Genomic DNA, 23,811 nt, shown 5'->3' on the forward strand with positions numbered 1-23,811 from the left:
ATGTAGATGACACTTTTTGCATTATAAAAAAGTCTGCGGTCAACCAATTTCATCAACATTTGAATAGCATATCTTCTTCAATTCAATTCACAACAGAACATGAAAAAAACAACTCCATATCATTTTTAGACGTCTCAGTTATTCGTCACAATGCCACAAACACGTTGACCACTACAATTTTCAAAAAACCCACACACACTGACAGATATTTAAATTTTAATTCACACCATCCCAAACATCAAAAACTTACTGTAGCTAAAACTTTGTATGACCGCATTGACACACATGTCGCAGATCCGCATGAACGTTCACGACAGAACAAAGCATTACACAATACTTTGCGCCTCAATGGATTTCCAAGAAAGCATGCTTGCCAACGACAACCTAAAAGTTTAGTACCCCCATCTACCCAGTATAAGTCTTTTGTTTCTTTACCTTATGTTAAGGGAGTTTCTGAAAAAATTCGGCGTATCTTAAATGAAATTGGTGTAAAAGTCGCTTTGAAACCTTTCTTGACAATAAGTATATAAATTTTTGCCATCTTTAAAAGACCCCTTGAATCAAAGCGAAATCTCAGGTTTAGTGTACCAAGTTTCTTGTGATGATTGCAATTTAATTTACGTTGGCCAAACAAAACGAGATCTCAAATCTCGCATTAATGAACACAAAAGAGCTTTCAAATATCAACGCCCTGAACATTCCGCTCCTTGCATGCATGCCATAACTTCAGATCATAAAATAACTTGGAGCAATTCTAAAAGTTGAAAGTGATTATAAAAAGCGAATGTTTTCTGAAAGTTGGTTCATCAATCAAAAGCCTCATGTAATGAATCGCAATGATGGCATCTCTTTTCCCGCTATCTACAAAAAACTATTGTAAGTGCTGATTTGACGCTTTTTTAAATTGGTTTCATGCTGATTGTAAAACTGTGCAGTAGTGCGTACAAAACTCGATTCATGACTCATGCCGTTCACTCTCCTATCTTGTTGTTATTTAAGTTTCTTGTTGATCGCAATTAAGTCCCCCTTTTTTCTAACTTATTTCAAACTTTGCGCGCGATAAGTTTTTGTCCAGAAGTTGAATTTTTATTTTGCATGTTTAGTTGTTTTCAGCAATATGTCCTGTGTTTTGCCATGCTAGACAGGTAGTCACTACCTGGTCTAGCCCCCTGAAGAAGTCAGTCGTGTCTGATTGACGAAACGTCGGAATAAAAGCAGATTGTCACTGTATACATCTTGTGATAGTTTAGCTTAATTTGCACCAGTAGAACATCTCATATCATTTAATTTAATGCCTGGTGAACAGCCTCATTCAATTTTCAGCAGCACCAAATAGTAGTCTTACTCTCGTATTGGAGACTTTACTCTGTCAAATCTGATCTGGAAACACTGAGGTTTTAGGTGATTTAGAATCTGCATCCGAATATATTTCGTATTACGAAATCAGATATCCGAATTTCAGATTGATTCCAACTTGATTGATGACCAAGCCAGACTAGCCTAGATTTTAGTTTTAGAAAATAGGTTGCTGAGCCACACTAAGCCATTTAAAAAAAACTAAAAATAGCATCGTATATGGAATTTTTGATAGCCTGTTTATTGTCTAATCGATTTCAAAGTGTGGTGACATACAAATGTATCTTTCACCTCTTGTAATTTAGAATGTCAAGATTGGAAATATCCTAACCAAATATTAACCTCCATTCTACCTTGTTTCAGTTGAAATAGTGCCCTTGAAAGCTGAAATCTTTGTCTGATCGTTCTATCAAACTCAGATTCATCAAAACTTCAAACTAACTTCGTCAGTTCTTATAGGCCAGAGGTCGGCAACCTTTTTTTAACAAAGAGTCATTCTGCTTCATCTTCCAAAAGATGTGACCAGCAAAGAGCCGCAAAATTTAACATACGTATTCGTGATATTTCTGTAAATATACAGTAAGAGTGGCCGTTTGCTAACTTGGAGTGGCCGAGTGGTTAGCGCGTTGGGCTCGCAGTCGAGAGCCTGCGTGTTCGACTCCAGCCACCCGCACTTGCTGTTGTTTCTGTGGGCAAGAAACTTTACAATAATTGCCTCTACCCAGTGATCGATTTCGAGTAATGGGTAGTATCAAATTTAAGTCATAAATAGAGTAGACAACCGGAAACAGACATTGTAGTCGGCTGCAGCGTGGGTCAGGTGTACGTCGGAAGGCGTACACCGATGCATGTAGTGCTCAAGTCTGCTTTCCCGCAATGCAGGATAAAGATAATAAAACAAACAAAACAAACAAGATAGAACACCAGTATCGACAACAGCAGGTACTTCACTTTCTATTTGTCTGTTTGTCAATAATTTTTTTTATTAAGAATGAAATCATTTTAGCACTTTTCGTCAAACAAGTAGAAAGTAAAATCTCATAATAAAATTATAAAAAAAAACACTTTGCTACATCACGCCAAGACAGCCATCAAAATGTGAGGCTTGAGATCTGAATACTTGCAGACGACTTCATCCAATAAACACAATTCCCTGTGCTTTAACGCTTTTGGCAATGTTATGTTTTTAATTTGAATAACCAGGTTCACTATTGAACCTGATATCGTTTAATTTTTGTGCCTGATTAAATTATTATTATTCAGTTAATAATAATAACCAAACGTAAATTTAAAATCCAACTTTTGTCAAATCTAAAGGGAGCCGCTTTAGAGGAGCTAAAGAGCCGCATGCGGCTCCGGAGCCGCAGGTTGCCGACCACTGTTATAGGCTTTAGGTTGTCACATGAGAGAATAGGCTAACTTTACATGCCAATCAGATTGTATAATGGTACCGTATACAACAAGCTTACATCACAATACATATAGTATAGTTCATAAACATAGAAGAACGGATAAGTATGCTCAGTGTTAAATAATTCAATCTGATTAGCCAGGAGCAGCGCAGCCTGGCAGATTTTATAGCACTATTGCAGAAGATGTGTAAGAGTATGGCAAAGAAACAATTGAACATAATATCACATAAGTGAAAAGATTGTGTAGTACCAAAGCAGGAAATCATGGTTCTACACTGTCAAAAAGTTTACAAATACTACCGTACCTGGGGATGCAACCTAATTCGTACCATGAACAATTCGTACCGTCAGTTCGTACCTTAAAAAGATCGAGATAAAAAATTAAAAAAAGCTGAAGTCACTGATCGCAGTTTCCGCAAACAAACAAAAACTCTTAGGATCATTACCAGAAATTTAAAAATGTTTGCGGAAACTCCGATGAACACTAACTCCTAACCTTTTTTAAATGTTTGCGGAAACTCCGATCAACCCTAACCCTTTTAAAATGTTTGCGGAAATTGCGAGTGCGATCACCCACTTCAGCAAACTCTTAGGATCATTACCGGTACCAGAAATTTTAAAATGTTTGCGGAAAAACGGAAACTGCAATCAGCAATGTTCTATTTTTTCTCTCGATCTTTTCAGTTTGTTTGTTTGCGGAAACATCCTAACCCTTTTAAAATGTTTGCGGAAACTGCGATCAATCCTAACCCTTTTAAAATGTTTGCGGAAACTGCGATCAGCGACTTCGGCAAACTCTTAGGATCATTGCCGGAAATTTTAAAATGTTTGCGGAAAAACGGAAACTGCGATCAGCGATGTAGACGTCAATTTATTGTGTTTTAGTATTGTATGCTTGTGCGATTATTTTCTCCTGTATCAATCACCTGCTCTAAGTTATGTAACAAAAAGGAAATCTTTATTTGTTTTCGTCATCCTGCACTGGCTACATAAATCCATCATTGTTAAATCTTTCAAAGGATAGCATCTTGCCTGGTGTGAGGCAAATTTCCTGTAGACGTCCAAACTTGTGTGCTTTGTAAATATAAGTGCAAAATCGCCCATTACGTAATGTCTACTATCCTTTATTCCTATTGTAAACTATTTCTCCTATCTTGGAACAATAAGTGCATAAGTCAGACTTCTGATGTCACAATTTGCTGTTGCGGTAAACTTCTTCCCTTGGGAATAGACTTCAAACACAATGTATAAATTTCCTTTGTAACTGCAACGATATATATACTTGTCGTGAAAATATATACTTTGCCTTGAAAATCAGAAAGTGGTAATCAGAATAGATGCATGAAGTTATTGCATTACTAATGTTTAAAGTTAACATAATTTATGGTACGGTACTTTATCTTTCATAGTTTGACAAAGTTAAGTTCTAAGTAGAGCAGGTGAAGGTTCTGAATAATGATTGTAAGTTATTACTTCTTATTTAATGTTTACAAAATTAACCTCATTGTGTTTCTATTTGAATAAGGGTATCGCAATCAATGTTTTTAAATCTCTCTCTTTTTCTCTCTATCTTTGAAATTGATGCTTCTGCGCTTATGACAACAATATACTGCTTGCAAAATTTGCGGAGTGTTACGTCGACGAAAAGGCATCAATCGTTAATTCATTGTGGAGAAGGGTTGAAGAGAGCATTTGAAGTGAGCGTAGGTACCTTCTCATAGAATCACGTAGGACTGATGCCTACAAGCGATGTTCTATTTTTTTCTCTCGATCTTTTCAGTTTGTTTGTTTGCGGACCGATACCCTAACCCTAACCCTTTTAAAATGTTTGTGGAAATTGCGATCAGTGACTTCGGCTTTTATTAATTTTTTCTCTCGATCTTTTCAAGGTACGAACTGACAGTACGAATTGTTCATGGTACAAATTAGGTTGCACCCCTACCTGGATGCTACTATCTCAATTTATAGCTCCATTTCAAGTCGTTTCAATGTAAAAACAGTGGTTACAATACTTCAATCGATTTTATAAGTATGCTATGTCAGTTATTTTATGAAATTACCAGTTAGAATTTTCAAAATCAAACAATGTTAAGTCCGTCAGATACTTAAAAAAACACTATATTGCTCACCCTAGTGGTTAAAAAGTATCATAAATGATGCCTAACAACCAGCAAGATATTACTAGTCACACTGGTACAAAATATTGCATATATATATCGGGAAATAATTTACAAAAACCCAATTCAGAATCTATTTTCCTGTTTTTCTCAAAACTTGAAAAATGGACATAACATAGTTCGGTTCTAGGTGAGCGATATATAGGCCTAATTATACTAAAGGTTTTATGAAATTTTATTTTTATAAATCATTTAATATTGGTGATAAGATTGACCAAATTTTGCTGACGCTGATATGCCAATACTGCCGATACCATTGCATTGACACATCTCTATATTTTTCCATTTTTATGTTTTCTTGTTGATATGACCGGGCTGTGAAAGTGTAAAGTAGGAAAGACTTTGGCATGTCTAGAGTCGGAGTTGTTAAATAAAAGTCAACTTCGGCTTGATACAAAACGATGAACAATTCAATTTTGTTTTCAATCCTTATTCACAATATTTTTTCTTGTTCTTTGTATTATGCTCTTTAACTTGAACATAAAATAGAAGTGTTTGGTCTTGCCAGTTTATGGAAAAGCCGTAGTTACAATTTCGATTGCAATTTAAGTAAAAGTAAATTTTTAAAAATTAAAAAGGGCTTAAACCTTTAAAAAATCTGGCAACATTGAATTCAGAGTTGGCTAGTTACGAGTCGGAGTTTATAGTTTTTGCCCGACTCCGCAGCCGTGGACATGACATTGGAATAACTATTTATAATTTTATAATAATTTTTCTACAGATAATTTAATCAATATTAATGTAATGGCTGCTTTATCTGCTATAGCTGCGTATGATGTCTCAGATGTTGAATCAGGGGAAGAAAAAGACGATGAAGATGTGCAAGAAAATGCAAAGATAGAAGTTACATCTATAACAAATGAAGAAATTGTTGATGATGTTGATGACAATGATGATCAAGACATCTCCAAATATGACTTTGATATACCTTCTGGGAATGAAAATGATGAGGTAGATGATAGTGATGAAGACTCTGATCACATGATAGTGTCTAGTGATGAGGACACAAAAAAGACACCTCTAACTGAAACATCAAAGCCAGCAAAGTTAAAGTTTAAACGTTACAGCTGTGAAAGTGCAACAGCACTCGCAGTTAAGCTTCAAGGAATGATTGACGAAGATGTTCAACTTCCTCCGGAACCTGATGGACGATGCACCAAGCAACTTCAAGATAAAATAAAAAGACTTTTTGAAAAAAAAATTAAAGAGGGGGAAAACCTAAATCAAGCCATTCAAGACCGAAAAGACTTTCGCAATCCAAGCATATATGATAAACTTATTTTGTATTTAAAAATAGAGGAAAGGGGTACTAACTTTCCTAAATCTGGATTTGACCCTTCCTCGTGGAGAAAGGCACCAGACTATGAAGATTTAGCAAGGGCTCAAAGAGAAGATGTTGCAAAAAGAGAGCGTGAAAAAAAGACGAAAGTCGAATTTGTGACTGGAACAGTAAAAAAGTCTTCCTCGGGATCAGGTAGTGCCGAGGGGGCTAAAAAAACTAAATGGGACACACCTGCCGATGATAGCAAAAATGTCAAATCTTCTGCTGTCATTACTAATCTTAGTTCAAAGACAACAATTATATCTGCAGTTGGTGCTATAAAGAAACCTAAACCTTGACATTGTTTGTGATTTCATGACTCTAACGTCAAGGGTATATACAGCTTTTATGTAAGTCAATGCCACTCATATCCTTCAAACACATCGAACTAAACAAGTTGTACCTTAACCATGTTGTATCTTGCTCTAGCAAGTTGTTCTCAGAAAAGAAACAAACATGGCCTGATGTTTTAGTTTTATTACTATTAAAAAGTGTCATAGCTCTACCCTCGTTTGTAGAAACTAAAAGTAACTCCGAATTTGTATGATCACAAAAGCATATGCAAGTAGCTGCTAATCAAAGTAAGAATACTTTATTAGTAAATTTGACTTAAATGAACAACATTTCATCTTTCATGGGATGGCACAGCAGATGAAGCGCTTGCTTTTCAATCATGTCATTCTGGTTCGACTCTTAACTTATAAAAGCCGGTCACATCGCTCACCTCTACCCAGTGTGTGAAGGAAAGATACCATATTCGATTTTTGTAACATTTTCATTTGCTTCTACATTCTACAACCAGCTTTTTAATTGGGAACAAGTCAAACTTGGTACATGAGAAGATTGTAATATGTTGTTATTGTTGTATCCTACATATACATACAGTGTAACAATGTACCCTAATACAGGAAGTCCATACTCAATGAAGCGTAAGGATTTACAAGTGAGACATGGACAATACAGCTCGTGATAAAACCTGGTCTATATGGTACCGGTACCTAATATAAAGTATTTTTGAATGGTGATATTCGTTATGCGTCTTGATTTGGTTTGGAATGACATGTTTAATGGATGGCATTGGTGGCAGCCATCTGTCTACTCTATTTGGCCGGAATGGCCCGTTTCGGCGAGTCCGATTCGGCTAGTTCCCTATTCGGCGAGAGCCTTTTTTGGCGAGTGCCCTATTCGGCGAGTTTTTGAAATTTTTAAAAGGAAATTATCGGGTACCGTAGCCTAATTACAATTGCCGTTTTTACATCGTTTTAACGTCGCTAAACGTTGAAATCGTGCAGAAAGGAATAAAAATGAAATGTTTGAACTATTAAATTAAAATTCGTCATGTCAGTTCAGTTATTTTTATTTTTGACCATCATATCAAAAACAATACACGTCAAAATAGCAAAGGTAGAAGCGACAAAACGCGAACGTTAAAACGTGCTTGAATTCGTCATGTCAGTTCAGTTGTTTTTCTTTCTGATCATAATATCAAAAACAATTCACGTCAACATAGCAAAGGTGTAGAAAAAGGTAGAAGCGACAAAACACGAACGTTAAAACGTGCTTGTGACCGAAGTAACTTATTGAGTTGAAAGAAATTTGGCACGGTCACAACACCTTCAGAAAAATTTAAGATATGAAGGAAAAATAAAACAAAGAAAATGTTACAAAAAAAATCATGTTTATGTCTATAAGTTAGTACTTTTGAATAGTTAAAATGATTAGTTTGGATCAACAAATGTGTGACCTACAGCTTAGATTGAAAGGAAATTATTGGGTACCGTAGCCTAGTTATCCCAACCAGCAAAAATTTGTTCCAAGAACCCAGTTAGCCTAACAGTTCATTTTTACATTTGTAGTAACAGAATGAAAAGGCTAACCAAATGTGTGGCCTATCGTTTTAACGTCGCTAAACGTTGAAATCATGTAGAAAAGAGAACTTTGCTGACTAGGATACGTTGAAACTGAGAAACATTCACAGAAGCCCTACGATAGGTTGCATTTTTAAGATACGGTAATGTATTCAGACGTTGAATCAATGTACAAATGAAATGTTATGCTAAATGGGTTCTTGGAACAAATCGTAGGGCTTTTGTGAATGTTTCTCAGCTTCAACATATCCTAGTCAGCAAAGTTCTCTTTTCTACACGATTTCAACATTTAGTGACGTTAAAACAATGTAAAAACGGCAATTTTTGCTGGTCGGGATAACTAGGCTACGGTACCTGATAATTTCCTTTCAATCCAAGCTGTAGGCCACACATTTGGTTAGCCTTTTCATTCTGTGACTACAATGTAAAAATGAACTGTTAGGCTAACTGGGTTCTTGGAACACATCGAAAGGCTTCTGTGAGTGTTTCTCAGTTTCAAAGTATCCTAGTCAGCAAAAGCTCCCTTTTCTACACGATTTCAACGTTTAGCGACGTTAACACGATAGGCCACACATTTGGTTAGCCTTTTCATTCTGTTACTACAATGTAAAAATGAACTGTGTTCTTGGAACAAATTTTTGCTGGTCGGGATAACTAGGCTACGGTACCCGATAATTTCCTTTCAATCCAAGCTGTAGGCCACACATTTGTTGATCCAAACTAATCATTTTAACTATTCAAAAGTACTAACTTATAGACATAAACATGATTTATTTATTTTTTTTTTGTAACATTTTCTTTGTTTTATTTTCCCTTCATATCTTAAATTTTTCTGAAGGTGTTGCGACCGTGCCAAATTTCTTTCAACTCAATAACTTACTTCGGTCACAAGCACGTTTTAACGTTCGCGTTTTGTCGCTTCTACCTTTTTCTACACCTTTGCTATGTTGACGTGTATTGTTTTTGATATCATGATCAGAAAGAAAAACAACTGAACTGACATGACGAATTCAAGCACGTTTTAGCGTTCGCGTTTTGTCGCTTCTACCTTTGCTATGTTGACGTGTATTGTTTTTCATAATTATGATGGTCAGAAATAAAAACAACTGAATTGACATGACAAATTTTAATTTAATAGTTCAAACATTTTATTTTTATTTCTTTTTGCACGATTTCAACGTTTAGCGACGTTAAAACGATGTAAAAACGGCAATTATAATTAGGCTACGATACCCGATAATTTCCTTTCAAAAATTTCAAAAACTCGCCGAATAGGGAACTCGCCGAATAGTAGCAGACCCCTATTTGGCTGGCTTTGGTTCAAAAGAGTTTTGTAAACATGTTTTTCATAACCAGCAATAACATGCTAGCCTATTGATTTAAACAACTAATCTGGCATAGTTGTAATTGAAAGTGGCTTAAAAATAGTGTTAAAAAATGTCATATATATCTTGATTTTGACATCATTAAATTTTGTTTAATCATGACAGTTTTGAGAATTGGTTGATAGATCAAATTTGGACACTAATGATTTTTGGTTAGAATGTGGATATATTTATGGCACTAGTGTTGCCAGATTCTGTCCTAATTTGAGAAAACTTTACAGCTGTTAAAGACAAAAATGTTAAAGTCCTGAGCAGAGAGCAAAATCTTAACTCTGGCTACACCTGCCACAAAACAATACTTTTTGATTGTACCCATGGCAACTAGAGCTGCAGATATAGCCACTTTGTTTTAGTTAACTCTTCAAAGGTACATACAGTTTACTTTTGAATGTTGATCAAACTTTCTTATTTTGCATTCATCGGCATCACTTTTTATAAACTTGTTCTCTGTTTTATTATTAATCTGTCATGACATGGTCGAAGTCATTGCAGTAAAGTTTGAGTGGAGAATATTTTTTGTCATGCACAAATATTTGGCTTTGCATTACCACTGCATTGTAGTAAATTAGGGTTGAACTAGTTTCTCCATTTTATGTGATTTTATTATATTCGGGTACAGTAGAATTTATCTAAGTTGTCAAGTCCACAAAACTGAAAAATTGATTGCTGAGCCAAAGTGTACAAACCAGGTTATGCAACCATTATCTTTGTGCTGTATGACACAAAGATGTTTTTCTTAAATTGTAAATGGGGGAGATTTTTTTTTCTGAGTCACTGTTGGCGTCTTTACAATTACAAGTAATTCATTTTTTCATGATTGTTTCAAAATGCATCATTATTTTTGTAGCTATTTCTTCTATAATTATCTTGACTATACTGATCGCAGTCGAACACTGAAACTTTGTTTGGAGAATCTGTTTAAGTAGGCAACCAATCTAAAATTGCATTTTATTTTCATTGGCCGTTTGTAAAGTTGCTATATGTTTTGTTATTGATCAACAACTAGCGATTACAATTTTCTTTGTTATTTTGGAGAATTGTTTCCTAATTTGATTAGCATCTGTGAAAACTCTCTATGGACACCCTGAACCATTTTATTATGTAATGCAATTGCATGTCTGACATGAATAGAAAGAACAAAACATATGAAACAACTACGGTATTGTGAAAAGCAGTAAAGTTGCATATGCCGCATATATATGTAATTTGTTATTGTAATATTACCAAGTGTTGGTATATTACACAGGGACTACTGCGTTTGACAAAAATGGTTTATTTAGATTTGAATTTAAAAGATTCAACATTCTAGTATATTGATCTTTATACAAATCTGTGTGACATGTTTTATAGTAATTTAAGCTACATATCATTGAATCGATAACTGCTACTTATTTTATTTGTGGATGTGACATGATCACAGGGAAGTTTTGGTAATACTGAAAAATGATATTATATGTGATAGTTACGGATTTCATTTGAAAACGATTTGCTGAATTGTTGCGACCGTTATAGATAGTCTTTTTTTCTGGTATATATATTATATACTGATGAATCAAACAGACAATTTGTTCGTTTATTCCAACTGCCATATTACTTTGTGTTCTTTCTTTTTCAGGTCATGATTTAGCAAAAAATGAAAGGTCACATGCTTGCAGCTAGCGCTGGCTTTTGTGGTGCATTGGCTTCAACAGCTGGCAAATGCATTGGATTCAGAGAGTATTTTTATAGTTTTTGCAACAATTATATTTTTTATTGTAATAATCCCATCAACGTATGCTGGGTGGTTGTTGGATTTGTTCAAATCCTGTTTTTACTTGTCACGGTTGCTTTGAATGGGGTAATGTGGACTCTTTTTGTGGAATCAATGCAAACATTAAGTTCTTCTGAAGCGATGGTTGTCAACATTGGGTCAAACATATTACTTTCTGCTGCCGTTGGATGGATACTGTTTGGAGAAAAGTTGACTCTTACATGGTGGCTAGGTGGAGCCATGATTGTATGTGGAATTGCAGTCATTCATTCGTCATCACACTCAACAACTGAAACTGAATTTAAGAAATCTCAATGGTAAGTTTGTATATCAAACTAGAGCTTTTATACTATATATACCTTTGCTGTAGTATATATGTTGTAAAGTAAATTTAATAATACTAATTGAGGAGATTTAATGATAATTGACATGACAACTACAAAGCTATACAATAATGTTTCAAGAAAGCCTTAATGAAGTAGCAATATAAAGCGTTTAAATAATTTATCATGTGTGTCATTAGTTCAAAATTTGTAGCGTTGAATAAATCTTTATATATTTTTTAGATTGAGGTTAAAAAGTTGGCATCTATGAGCCAGGTGTGAGAAGAAAGCTGTAACGAGGAGATGCAGAAAAAGAGTTACTTGAATTTGTCATTGATGCACTGTATCGATATGCAATCAACTTGGGCTCGTTCTGCAAAAGAAGATTACAGATTTCGGTTGAATCACATTGTCCAAGTGCCCAGTCGCTCCCTTTTTGTTAATATGCTGAGAAATGCAGTTTCAACGATTATGCTGTCGATTGCGATTCCTAGTTGGTTTGCTTGAGCATAAAAAAAAATTACCAAGTACAAAGTGTACTATCATCAACCCGAATGGCCCGTTTCGGAGAATCCAATTCGAAAAATCCGATTTGGAGAAATCCTATTTCGGAGACAGCCTTTTTCGGAGAAAACGACTTTGTCCATTTTCGAGAATTTGTAGGGATTATTTATTTGGGTCTGCTACTATTCGGTGAGTCCGATTCGGTGAGTTCCTAACCTCTAACCCCTAACTCCTAATCCTAAAACGGCAATGATAATTAGGCTACGGTACCCGATAATTTAAAAAAAGAATTGAAAAAATCCCCCGTTAAGGGATCGGACTCACCGAAACGGGCCATTCCGATTTATTTAGGCGGTTTTTGTGTTTACCTTTCTATACCCATGCAAAAGGTTAGGCAATTAATTTAATCTATAACACTGGTCTACAAGAAATTTTTACACGACAAACACTTCCAAGTAATTTTGGTATTCAATACTAATAAGCAGCCAGTGCTATACTTCGTCAAAATTTATCAGGTAACTGTAAAGTTGCTGTATTTTTGTTACTAGCATTGCTGCAAGAACAACTGCAACAGTGCAACAAGTATAAGTTCAAGAACAAGTAGCTCAAAGCGATTTCAGGTCATGTATCGCCGAAACTCAGGTTTATTCTAAACTGCCACTAGATCTTCTTAGTTAATTATGAACATCCAACGCGGTTTGACCACTGCTTTCTTTTTTAGCTGAGAGTTTATATTAACCTCATTGTTAATCATGAAACGCCGTTTGATAACTTTTTTTCTCGCTGAGACTTTAGTTGAAACTTTTTCACTGCCAATTTAATTGGTTAACCTCTATAAGTGTAAGCTAATTCCTTTGAATAAACACTAACAGATGCTGATGTGGGATTTTAGAAATCTCCGAAAGGGCTTTCTCCGAATCGGATTCTCCGAATAGTAGCAGACCGACCATCAACAATATTAATTTTATTGGACTGTGATCCTGTTCATTCAAAGCAGTAACTGTTTATCAGAAGAAAAATTGCTCATTTTGAAATAATTGCCGTGTTTCTAACACAATGAAATAGTCACGAAAGCGGATCACGTTACAGATTCCTCAACGTTGAGTGAAAAATGTTTCATTTATTCAACACACTTGTTGCACAGCGTTGGACTTTGTTATCTTTAATTTCGTAGCGATGTTTAGGGGTCCACGTCTTTTAGGCGCAGACAGTTAGGCGCCGGTCAAATAGGCGCGCACACTGTGGCGTCCGGATATTTAGGTGCGGAGCACTGTGGCTCCGGTTCATTTAGATGCTATTTCTAGTAAAGCCTGCAGATTGCATCAGCTCAGCTTTGGCAAAACCTAGTCGGGGTTTTGACGGAAAACTAAGTTACTCTTCACTCAAGTCTACCACCCGCTTGAATATAAGCTACGGTATATTTTTTAGTGATGTTATTATTTGACTTATACTGTATAACTAAAAGTGAACTCAATCATGTTCTGAAGCTTGAATAATTTATTGATAAAGCTTTCGCCGACGCAAACCTGGACTAACAACAAATCAATGCCAAACACGCCCATTAAAAAAACAATATATTTTTCTATTCAATATAACATTTTGTGTGAAAAGCATTGCCGGTTTAAGCAGCTTTCACTCACGGAAGCCATGACATATTTTTCTGTTCAATACATCATTTTGTGTGAAAAGCATTGCCAGATAAAGCAGAGCTTCACTCACTGAAGCCATGACTAACAACAAATAAATGCAGGCGCATTAACAAAACAACATATTTTTCTGTTCAATATAACATTTTGTGTGTAAAACATTGCCTACCTATAGAAGCTGATACAATCTGCAGACTGTACTAGGAATAGCACCTAAATGAACGGCCGCCACAGTGCTCCGCGCCTAAATATCCTGACGCCACAGTGTGCGCGCCTATTAGACCGACGCCTAACTGTCTGCACCTAAAAGACTTGCTCCCATGTTTAGGTCTAATTCAAAGTGAGTTCTGCTAAATTGCATGAAATATTCACAATACAATGATTTATCACATTGCTTTTTCTTTAGAGTTATTGTTTCAAATCAATTGCTTAACTGTTAATTGAACTATAGCAAGATATTCTTCACGCAATACAGGTGAAAAGCATATTAGTTAATGATTTCATGAACGATAATTTTGTTTTTATTTAAGCTTTTATTGAGATATTGACTACTGTCAGATTACAATGTGGTTAAAACTGCATGATCCATGCATTTTAAACAACCATGTTCAAGTCTTTCGATTTTTAACCGCAGGATTACGACCATGTTGCCATTAAATAAACGATCTAAAATCAGCTATATTATATTTGTATAATTTTATCACTTAAAAAGGTTTAAATTTTCGGATATCTTCATATTTTAACGTTTTTTTGATGAACGATGTAATTACACAAAGTATCAGGTCATGTTGAATCGTTCATTCATTTATTAGTTACACGGACCTTCGTTTTTGTTGGTTAAAGGTGACGTCATGAAGTTATCCCAGGTCTATTTCTGTCTTTTTCCATGTATTGGATTGTTTTATCTTGTGAAAGGTATGTTGCTTTTTGATAGAAATGTGAAGACACTTGTTTTGATATTTATTGAATCTTGTAAAATTTTTGCTCATGCAAGATGGTCAAAAATATTAGACGTAAAATCGTGTCAGCAATACTCCAAGAACCGTGTTCAGATGTTTAAACTTTAGTTGCATTATCATCGAACGCATTTCACATCACTGGGCAATGGGCATTGTCAAAAAGTAAACACTTCTGGTAATGATAAGTCAAATTTTTTTATATCTGTTGTGAAGACACTACTAGTTCTTACGCTGGTATCGTCTTAATCTATTTTACGTCACTGTAATACAGGTGACAACACTGACAAGTTAACGTCAACTGGAGCAACGAAACAGGAACTGAACAGGCAAGAACAACAATGATAAATTAGTGTGAAGAGTTTTTTAATTTAGTCGCTCAAATAAGACGGAAGAATGCGCTTGGGTAGTTTAAAAATGGTGTTTATTGCCTAACATTTGGACTGATCACTTCTGTTTCAAATGATATGACGTGTGCGGCAGCTTCTGACAAAGTCTTCTGATTTGATAACATTTGAGGTAACCTTATTTTAGGTGAATGTAACTTGTGCATTAATTTTGTTTACAGCACAGCAACGACTAGCCTTCCATTTACCACAACTACACCTTCAACACTGAACCTTACTACGTATACCAACGCCACAGAAGCGCATACTAATGGAAGTGTTCAAACACTTCTTCCTCGTGAACCAAATTTAACAACTTCACCTTTCACTACTCACCCAATGACAGTCCACGTTACTTCTCAGCAAAATAAGTTTTCCACAATAGCTGATATTTCCAACAGTACTACACTCAATAGCAATGTATCCAGACCAAACACAATACAGGCAGCAGAAAGTGGAATTCCTTCCACGACAGAAATGACTACAAAGCAGAACAGTCATTCCACTTCTACCACCGTACAGAACAGGGTCACGACGACGCAAACAACGCCCTCTGCCACATCTATGGTGCCGACTGTGCAAAGTTATACTGACTCAACTGCGCCCATCATTCCAGTGTCGGATTCTTCAACCAAAGGTTTTTATTGATTTGTTTTGCCTTTAAAAGATTTATTTTAGTAATTTTCTAAACAAAAATGATTTTAGTAAATAAAGTGTTAACATTTTAATGTTTTTTCCTTTTTTGTGTGGAATAAATACTCACTTCTATTGTGTTGTGGTGACATGTATTACCTTTGCAGACCAACCAACAGTTGTAACTTCATCGCCTATCACCACCACCTCTGCCAGGATGAATACTTCAAATGTTCCAGTTGAATCAGGTACCGGTATGTGGAATGATGTAAATCAAGAAAATGCCGACATATCGTCTGACGGGTGTACGTTTGTATAATGCAAATCAGATTGTTTTTAAATTCTATGCCAGTTCTAGAATCTAGATTGATCGTTAGGCTAGTCTTGTCATCACATGAATACACTGTAGCAGTAGCACCATTGTGTGAAAAATGTGTATTAAATAGTTTGGTTGCACACACGCTTGCTGATCCAAATCAACATGTTGTTTGCAGAGGCCGCTTCAGGCTCGCTGCCTACTGGTGCTAGTGTTGCATTGGGTATTGTGACAGCTGTGCTTGTCGTTGCTTTGCTGGTGATAATATACAAGTATCAAAGAAAGTTCTTGCACGCTTTTCGCTTCCGCCGTTTGCAGGAAGTTCCAATGGTAAGATGTGAACAATTTTTTTGTTTTTTAATGAAACATTTTTGTATTCAAGCAATATATATTTTGCATTCATTTTGCATATTTTGTATTCAAGCAATATATACATAATTTTATGATTAACGTTTATCACTGTTTGTAGTTTATATATTTTCAGTTGTTCAATTTAATCGAAAAGTATTAACTAGTTACTAGTTAGGCATGAAGTAGCCTATACAATATTTAAAAAAAGAAATGACAAAAGTTGGTCTAAATTACTTCTCAATGTAAGGAACATACAATGCAGAATTTTGTGAACGCAAAATATCTTTAAACAACAAACAAACCAGAAATTTAGAAAGTGACATTCGTTGTCACACAACATCCGCAGTGTCTCCGTTTAATTAATTATCGTTGTCATTAAGGATGACTTTGATGATGACGGGATTCCTGATGCTGTGTATGCTGAACATACTGTTCCCAGGATCCAGTTTCGTGTATAGAAAAGTCTTTGCTGTATTTTTCAACTCCAAAACCTAACAAAGGACTGATGTCAGCGCCTCTGCTGAGAATAATCCTCTCCATTGCGTCATATGACCGTCATGCTTGAGCAGTTTTCTCTTTGGGCACTTGTGAAAAATGTCCTTAAATGATTTCTTGTTTTCTGTTTTACTTCTCTATTGCAAAATGGTGTACTGTGGATTTGTACAAATTTACTGTTTTCTATTTCTACGGTTGAACTCCTGACTGCATTTGGTGTACTTTGAAGCAGTAACCTTGCATCGCTTGGCGTTATAGAAACTGTGAGACATAGAAAGGAGACTGTGGCGTCTTTCCATCATGTAAAATGCAAAAAGCTTTTGAATTATTATTGTAAAGCTTTAGAATACGAAAGTTAAAAGTCCATGCATATTTGTCAATGATTTAGATACGGTACAGCTTTTTATATAAATTAAAACCCCATTGTTGAAAATAAGGCAATTTCTGATAAAACATATGAAATGTTCTGCAAAAAGGAGATCCAACATTGTATGAAAAAAATACTATTTTATTGCTGGAATTGATTACTGTGTATTGAAAGAAGGTACTAAAGTTATGTTTACGCGTTTCTAGATTACCTTTAAGCCAGTTGTTTTTATTTTAATATTTAAGATATTCTTTTGTATGTCGAGTTTCTCAAAACGCACTATTTACAAAAAGTGTCAAAATATATCAACGCTGATAATAAGCTATCCCATATGCTCTATACTCAGAATCTGCGTTGGTGATGCTATAATACAAACTTCTACGAATGTTAATATTTTCAGTCAAGGCATGGTATGAAATATAAGACCTCCACATTTTGCGAAAATCTTCTGTTCAGTGCTAGAAATTTTTCTTTCTATACTTCCAACCTTAAAACGGTAAAATAACTGCTTGATCTGAAAATTATATGTTGAGTTGTCTGTGTTAAAACATCACAGCGTAAAATAAGCCATTTATTGCTATTTTTTAAGATACATCCCACAACATATAACCTTATGTATTAGCAGCACCATCCGTTTGTTCTCTCTTCAGGAGATAACACCCGCGTTTAACTCACTGACAGCAGCAAATAAAAAAAGAAACACAATGTTCAGTTAGATGGAAGGGTCGTATTGCACAAACTTGTTATTGGCTTGCTTATGAAGTACTGAGTACTTATTGCATTTTGAAAGCTTGATAAAAAGTAATTGGTTGAAATAAACTTTTAACTGAATTATGCTTGCTGTTTGTGTGGGTAACTAAAAGCAAAGCTTTTACTATAAATGTGCTTATGCATAATTGCTGTTACCAGGCGCGGATTTATCGGGGGGGCCCCCCCGAAATTTTGTGAAAAATTGTATGTTTCCGCATCAAATGGTTTGATATGCTTCTAAACAGCTGATATTAGTCCCTCGGAATCACAATTGATCAAAATGGTTGTTTTAATGTATATTTTCTAGCATATCGTATATGTCGTAGTATCATTGTTCATATCTGTTTAGCTTTTTCTTTCTTTTTAATTGATTTTCAAATTTTCTGGCCCCCCCCGAAAAAAACTCTTAGATTCGCGCCTGGCTGTTACTAAAATTCTCTTTTACCTTTTTGTTCAAGCACTAATTAACTGACGATTGTTTATGTGCAATGTTTCTCGATATACCCATCCTATCTAATCTTCAATGTGTTAGTGACGTAGTTTCACTCTTGATTTTGAGTAAAACACGTAACGTTTTTAGTAAAACACATATAACCAGTTGTTTTGCTTTCATTGAAAGTTTTTTTTGTCATGCTTGCTGATCAACAGAAAACGTTCAGTTTCTGATATTTTATTATTGTCAACGTGACATGTGTAGATTTTTTCTCTTTTTGATTCTACCTTGCTGTTTGTATGTCAACGTTTTTTTCGTGAACTCTGTACGTTTTCAACAGCAAAATAGCAACTGACAGCATCTTTAGTCCACATAAATTTGCTCGGCTGCCAAACGACACCCACACGTAAAATAACGCAGGCCACTACATAAACGTGTATGGGCACATATGTATTATTTCCGGTTTCGGTCTTGTTTGACGCATTGGATTTTTTCACCTGGTGGTAAAACTTTTTTCGTGTGTAATCGTTTTTTTTTTCTGCCATTCGCATAGCCAACTTTTGTCATTAACTTACAGTCCTGCCATTGCATTATGTAATTCAATAATTCCCAAGACCATGACTCCAGAATTAATCAATAAATTGAGAACAAGTGGTATGCGATATGAGTGTGGACGATGTAAAGGTGTGGTAGTTGGTGGAGAGTAGCCTACGAGACGTAGGCTATGTGGGCAAAACTGGGATGTGATCATGTGATGAGATCCGAGTTGGATCAATGGCACAGTTTTCATTTCAATTACATCTGCCTACAATTCCACCATCAGTATTTTCAATTACATATGTTTCTCGGCTATCTAGTGTTCCGAAATTTTCAAATTACAATTTCATTAAAGGCAAGTAGAATTGCGTTTGATAAAGATTAGGTTGTGATGTAAAAGTCCCTTTTGAGCCCCAACATTACTGATATCATGCGTGCAACTTACCAAATGTGATTGTGATTTGGACCAAAATCTTGTGACATTACGATTACACTACAAAAAAGGTCTCATGATGTTGTAACAGACTGAGATGGGAGTCCAACTCTGGATGAGAGAGGAGTTGTTAGGCCTACAGAGTTTTAGTATCTTGGAGATATGCTCGTAAAAGATAATTTTACCAGGGTGGCAAGGATACGAAAATGTTTAACGAATATCAGGCACTCTTTGTGACAGAATGCTTTCTGGTACTTTGAAAGGAAGCTTTTCAACAGGTCATGCGTGGTGAAGAACAAAAAGAAACTAGCCGACAAACAGATAAAACCAAGCAAAGCAACGACACTATATCTTTTCAACATAATAAGACTAAAAATTTCAAACATTTTTGAAAATAGGCTACATCATGTCGGCTGTTGTGAAGCATATTTCAGCTCTTAGGCCTATAGCCTACTTGATAAAAGTTATCATATGCTGCACAGGCGAGATGAAGCAGACTATTGAAAAACACGCAAAGGCAAACTGAGTAAGATGGCATAAACATGTCGGTAAGGAGAGAGAAAAGAAATTCTCACAAGAATTGCCTTCAAAGGTCCGCCCCGTTAGCTCAATGGATACACGCCCGGCTCAAGATTACGCGGCGCTGGTTCGACTCTCAGGGTGTGCGCTTGAGCAACACATTTCAGGACTGCTCTCCATTCAGCGGCACTTAGTGAATGGAATAATTTCCTCGGCAACAACACTTCAGCAATGGGAAAACTTCACTCTGTCAATCTCGGTAACAGGCCCTTCGTCAAAAGCCTCTACAAGTATGCTAGGAATAACCTATCAAGGCTTTGTCAGTCCGAAGATAAAGATTCAAAAACCAACTAACCAAACATGGACGTCTGTGGCACCATAGTTAATAAATGGTGGCACGAAGCAGCTAAGCTAAAGTCGTTTTTAGGATTTTTCTCTACTTGGCACCACAAACTTAAGTTGTTTCCGACAGATCAGAAGGGTCGACTTTTCTTCGCTGAGCAATCTAACATCAAAAGCTCTTACTCTCGCTCGCAAGGGCGTAACAACCCACCTTTAACCCGTCCCTCTCACTCATCTACAACGGCCTGATGCCGGAAGAGTGATTGCAGCGGGAGATCTTTAACCGTCCCTCTCCATTGTCCCACTCGCTCTGGGATGACAGGATTGCAGCGGCCCATTCCAAGACGACTCTGGGGTCAGCGAAAGCTACCCTCTCTCTGGCCGCTCCTCTCTGGCATCTTCGCCAAATGAGGTGTCAGACTGCAGTGGCCCGTCTCCCACAAGCAGGTGCCCTTCTTCAAGCGGGCAACAAGAAGATACACACACATAAACAATTACAATTAAAATTAACTCTCTACCAAAACGCGCTAGTTCTTGAGCTTGACCCGCCATCTCCTAGACTGCTCCAAGATCAGCAAGAGGAAAGTTGAGACAGGCAGATCAGCTTGAGGCAGCCACTAACCAAACATTTACATCCACAGATTACCATCTACCGCGGTGGGTCCCTTCGGTCGTAGTGAGTCCCTCGCCTCCCTGGTAGGTATCTTCCATGTAAGTATGGTGTGCCTGCTGAGTGTTTGGGTGTGTGGACGGCTCCCGGAGCGGACACACTAATGATGAGACAGGAAACAAATCCATTCCATATGGACAATTTGTAAACCTGCAAGATGTAGTGGTATCCATCTTGAACTCTGAGCGTTGCGCGAAAAAAAAAAAAAAAAAAATCTCGCTCGCACTCTCGCATGTTGCGCGAAAAAAAAAATCTCGCATGTAGGCAACCTCGACCACTGGCACTGGGTGTGAGGATTTAGTCACCCTCTCCGTCACACACTACCTTCTCCCGATATGCTGCTCTTTCCCGCTCGGATCAACCTCGCGTTGCTTTTAACTCATCGATAAACATGATTTCCTGATCAACTCGATGCAACCTCCAAAGTTTCATCCCACTATGCTATATTTTTCCTGGTAACGTAGCCTAGTCATATCTACGCTTCGATCGCTAGTCCCCCCGACCCATCTGGGCGAACCTGCCTCAACGTCTGGCCAGTGCACATCCGTGCTCGTTGGTTCAACGTCAACACTTTTTCAGTAGGTAAAGCATACAATATATTCCCACTTACCATCTTTTTTTTTACACCAATTAATTGAGCCTTTGCTCCAGATTTTATATAATTTTCGTCTCCCACGAGTATTCAAATCGTCCTTGTAGCTAAGCTTCTCTTCCTCGTGGGAGACCCCAAAGTTTATCCGCTCTGCCTACGGGCAGACCGGGTATAGGAGTTAAACGTACCTGTGTTACGGTCACGTGATGGAGACGTGGGCGCTGCCTGGCTTTATAAAACTTCTGTCGCCCGGCCCGTCGTGAGCTGACCTTTTTGCGTTTGCAGAAAGCAAAGCCCGTCTCCCTGGCCCGTTCCGCCATTCTAACTTTTGCGGACGAGTCGCACAAAATTCTCGATCCACACTTTCCTTCCACAGGTACCTAGACTCCCCAGCCTGGCCCCCGCGACCTAAGCTGGTGGACTTCCCTTCCGGGTGCATCGCCACCCCATAATCACGCCGCTCCCCGCCTCCACAGGGCGTGGCAGGCCGGTTCTTTAAAGTCTCTGACCTGGCTATGTTTATTGTGTTCTTCTCGCCGTGTCAATTATTTTGTACTCGTGCGTCGTTGATCAAAATAAAACAGTTTATCATCATAAGGTAGAGCAGACAAACTCGGAGTGAAGGAAGAAGATGCGATAGACAGAATTAATAAATAGTTAAGGCAATCGCTGCAAAGAAAGAATCGGCCGCCCCTACTAACGAAGACAAAACCGAATTTGTATGATGATATTATACAGGCGAAAATGTTTGCAATCTTTTATTTTTGTGTATTCTGTTAAATGCCATGTCGTTGCTTGGTTTTATATGCTCGGGGTTCAAACAAGTTGGCCTCTACCAAGTTTGTTTGACAGGAAACTGTGTAACAATTCAGTACAGGCTGACACGGTGGAGACTGTGCCTAAAATGAACACTTTCACCATTCAGACAAACATAATTTTTCACTGAGGGCGTTAGAGAGTTTAGGCTTGGTCAATCAAATAGTTGTACTTGTACTGTTGCAGTCTCTGGAAAGTAGTTCGGGTCAGCTTGTTTCTATTTCTGACTATCACAACTAAAAACGATATATGCCAAACTAAGCAGAGGTCTAGATAATGGTAAAAAATGCAAACGTTATATGCTTATATCAGGGGTTCCCAATCTGTGGTACGCGTACTACTAGTGGTACGCGAAGGTTTTTCAGGTTCTACGCGGGTAGCTTCCGTTTTTTTCACAACTTTATATTTTGTTTATCTGGTTTTGTTCACAAAAAAAAAATCTCGAAGCCTATTCTTATTGTTATGTAACTATTTCTGTAGTTTTGTAACATTACGATCTTCAAAATACAGGTCATGTCAATTGTCAACAAGAAGCACAGTTGCTTTGAAAAGCCGTAGCCTACAACGCTGTGGGACAGTGGGCGTTAATTATGTCAAAGGATTATTGCTCTTGATAGATAGCTCTACTGTTTTAAAGCTGAAGCTACAATTAGTACAAATAGCGTTGAATAATGCTAGTTGTAAGCTAAAAATAGATCGGAATAAAATGTTCAACAACGATTACAAAGAATGTTCTCCAATAAACTTCTGGCTTAGTATGGCCTCTTCATATTCAACGCTAGCTTCCCATCCTATTCCACAGCTACTAATTTTCCCTTTCGAGTGGGAATGCGAGCAGGGATTTTCAGTCATGATGAACATCAAGTCAAAAAATCGAAACCGACTAGGTGCGCCTGGAAATAACTTTCGATGCGCTGTTGGAAAATTTACACCTCGCATCGACCAATTGGTGGACACTGGACAGTAAACAAAAATCTCATTAAAGTTAGTTGTGGTGCTTTAGTGTTATTTTAGTAGGCCAATATTATTCTTCTGAATAAAATATGATTTGATCAGATTAGTTGTTCTGCAAGAAGTGATACGTTTGGCAGTACAGAGCGTCCAAGTGGTACGAGATCGTAAAAAGGTTGGGAACCCCTGGCTTATATGTAGAAGACTTGTACTCCAGCTCTAAATTCTTCAGCATTATGTAAAACTGCCGGGATTACACTTCCATAAACTATGATCAAGATTTCCACAATCAATGTATATATAACCTATTGTATCCCTAATTAAAAGGGTATGTTAGATCAGTGCACCTTTTTAAAGAAATTAAACACTAGGCTAGCAAATGCTGTAATGTGCTTCACTGCTGGTATGCTGTAATGTAGATCTGTTTTGAGCACAGAGGTTGTCCACCCCATTATGTCCACCCCATTAGCTCAGTGGTTACGCGCCCGGCACAAGATCACGCGGCGCTGGTTCGACTCTCGA

At 36.9% G+C, this 23,811-nt stretch overlaps 2 protein-coding genes and 1 long non-coding RNA gene across 4 annotated transcripts; 2 read left to right on the forward strand and 1 right to left on the reverse strand.

Moving 5' to 3' along the window:
* Positions 1-5,292: 5,292 nt before the first annotated feature.
* LOC145782463 (SAP30-binding protein-like) lies at positions 5,293-6,567 on the forward strand. Its single transcript, XM_082594256.1, has one exon. The coding sequence runs from the start codon at positions 5,690-5,692 to the stop codon at positions 6,563-6,565; it is 876 nt and encodes a 291-aa protein (XP_082450382.1). The 5' UTR covers positions 5,293-5,689; the 3' UTR covers positions 6,566-6,567.
* Positions 6,568-7,291: 724 nt separating this feature from the next.
* LOC145782464 (uncharacterized) lies at positions 7,292-9,548 on the reverse strand. Its single transcript, XR_014290837.1, has 2 exons — positions 9,434-9,548; positions 7,292-7,364 (listed from the first exon to the last, which is right to left on the reverse strand). It is a non-coding gene; the product is annotated as an uncharacterized LOC145782464 (long non-coding RNA).
* Positions 9,549-14,150: 4,602 nt separating this feature from the next.
* Positions 14,151-19,446, forward strand: LOC145782082 (uncharacterized). Of its 2 annotated transcripts, none has more exons than XM_082593819.1 (7): positions 14,151-14,217; positions 14,586-14,657; positions 14,973-15,027; positions 15,267-15,721; positions 15,885-15,971; positions 16,212-16,363; positions 16,765-19,446. In XM_082593819.1, exons 2-7 carry the CDS (start codon positions 14,594-14,596, stop codon positions 16,840-16,842), a joined length of 891 nt encoding a protein of 296 aa, XP_082449945.1. In that variant the 5' UTR covers positions 14,151-14,217; positions 14,586-14,593; the 3' UTR covers positions 16,843-19,446. The 2 variants fall into 2 exon arrangements, with proteins under 2 accessions (XP_082449945.1, XP_082449947.1); XM_082593821.1 differs by having other exon boundaries at positions 15,885-15,965.
* The last annotated feature ends 4,365 nt before the right edge of the window (positions 19,447-23,811 follow it).

Source organism: Aplidium turbinatum, chromosome 13 (assembly GCF_918807975.1).
Source record: "Aplidium turbinatum chromosome 13, kaAplTurb1.1, whole genome shotgun sequence".
Lineage (NCBI taxonomy): Eukaryota > Metazoa > Chordata > Ascidiacea > Aplousobranchia > Polyclinidae > Aplidium > Aplidium turbinatum.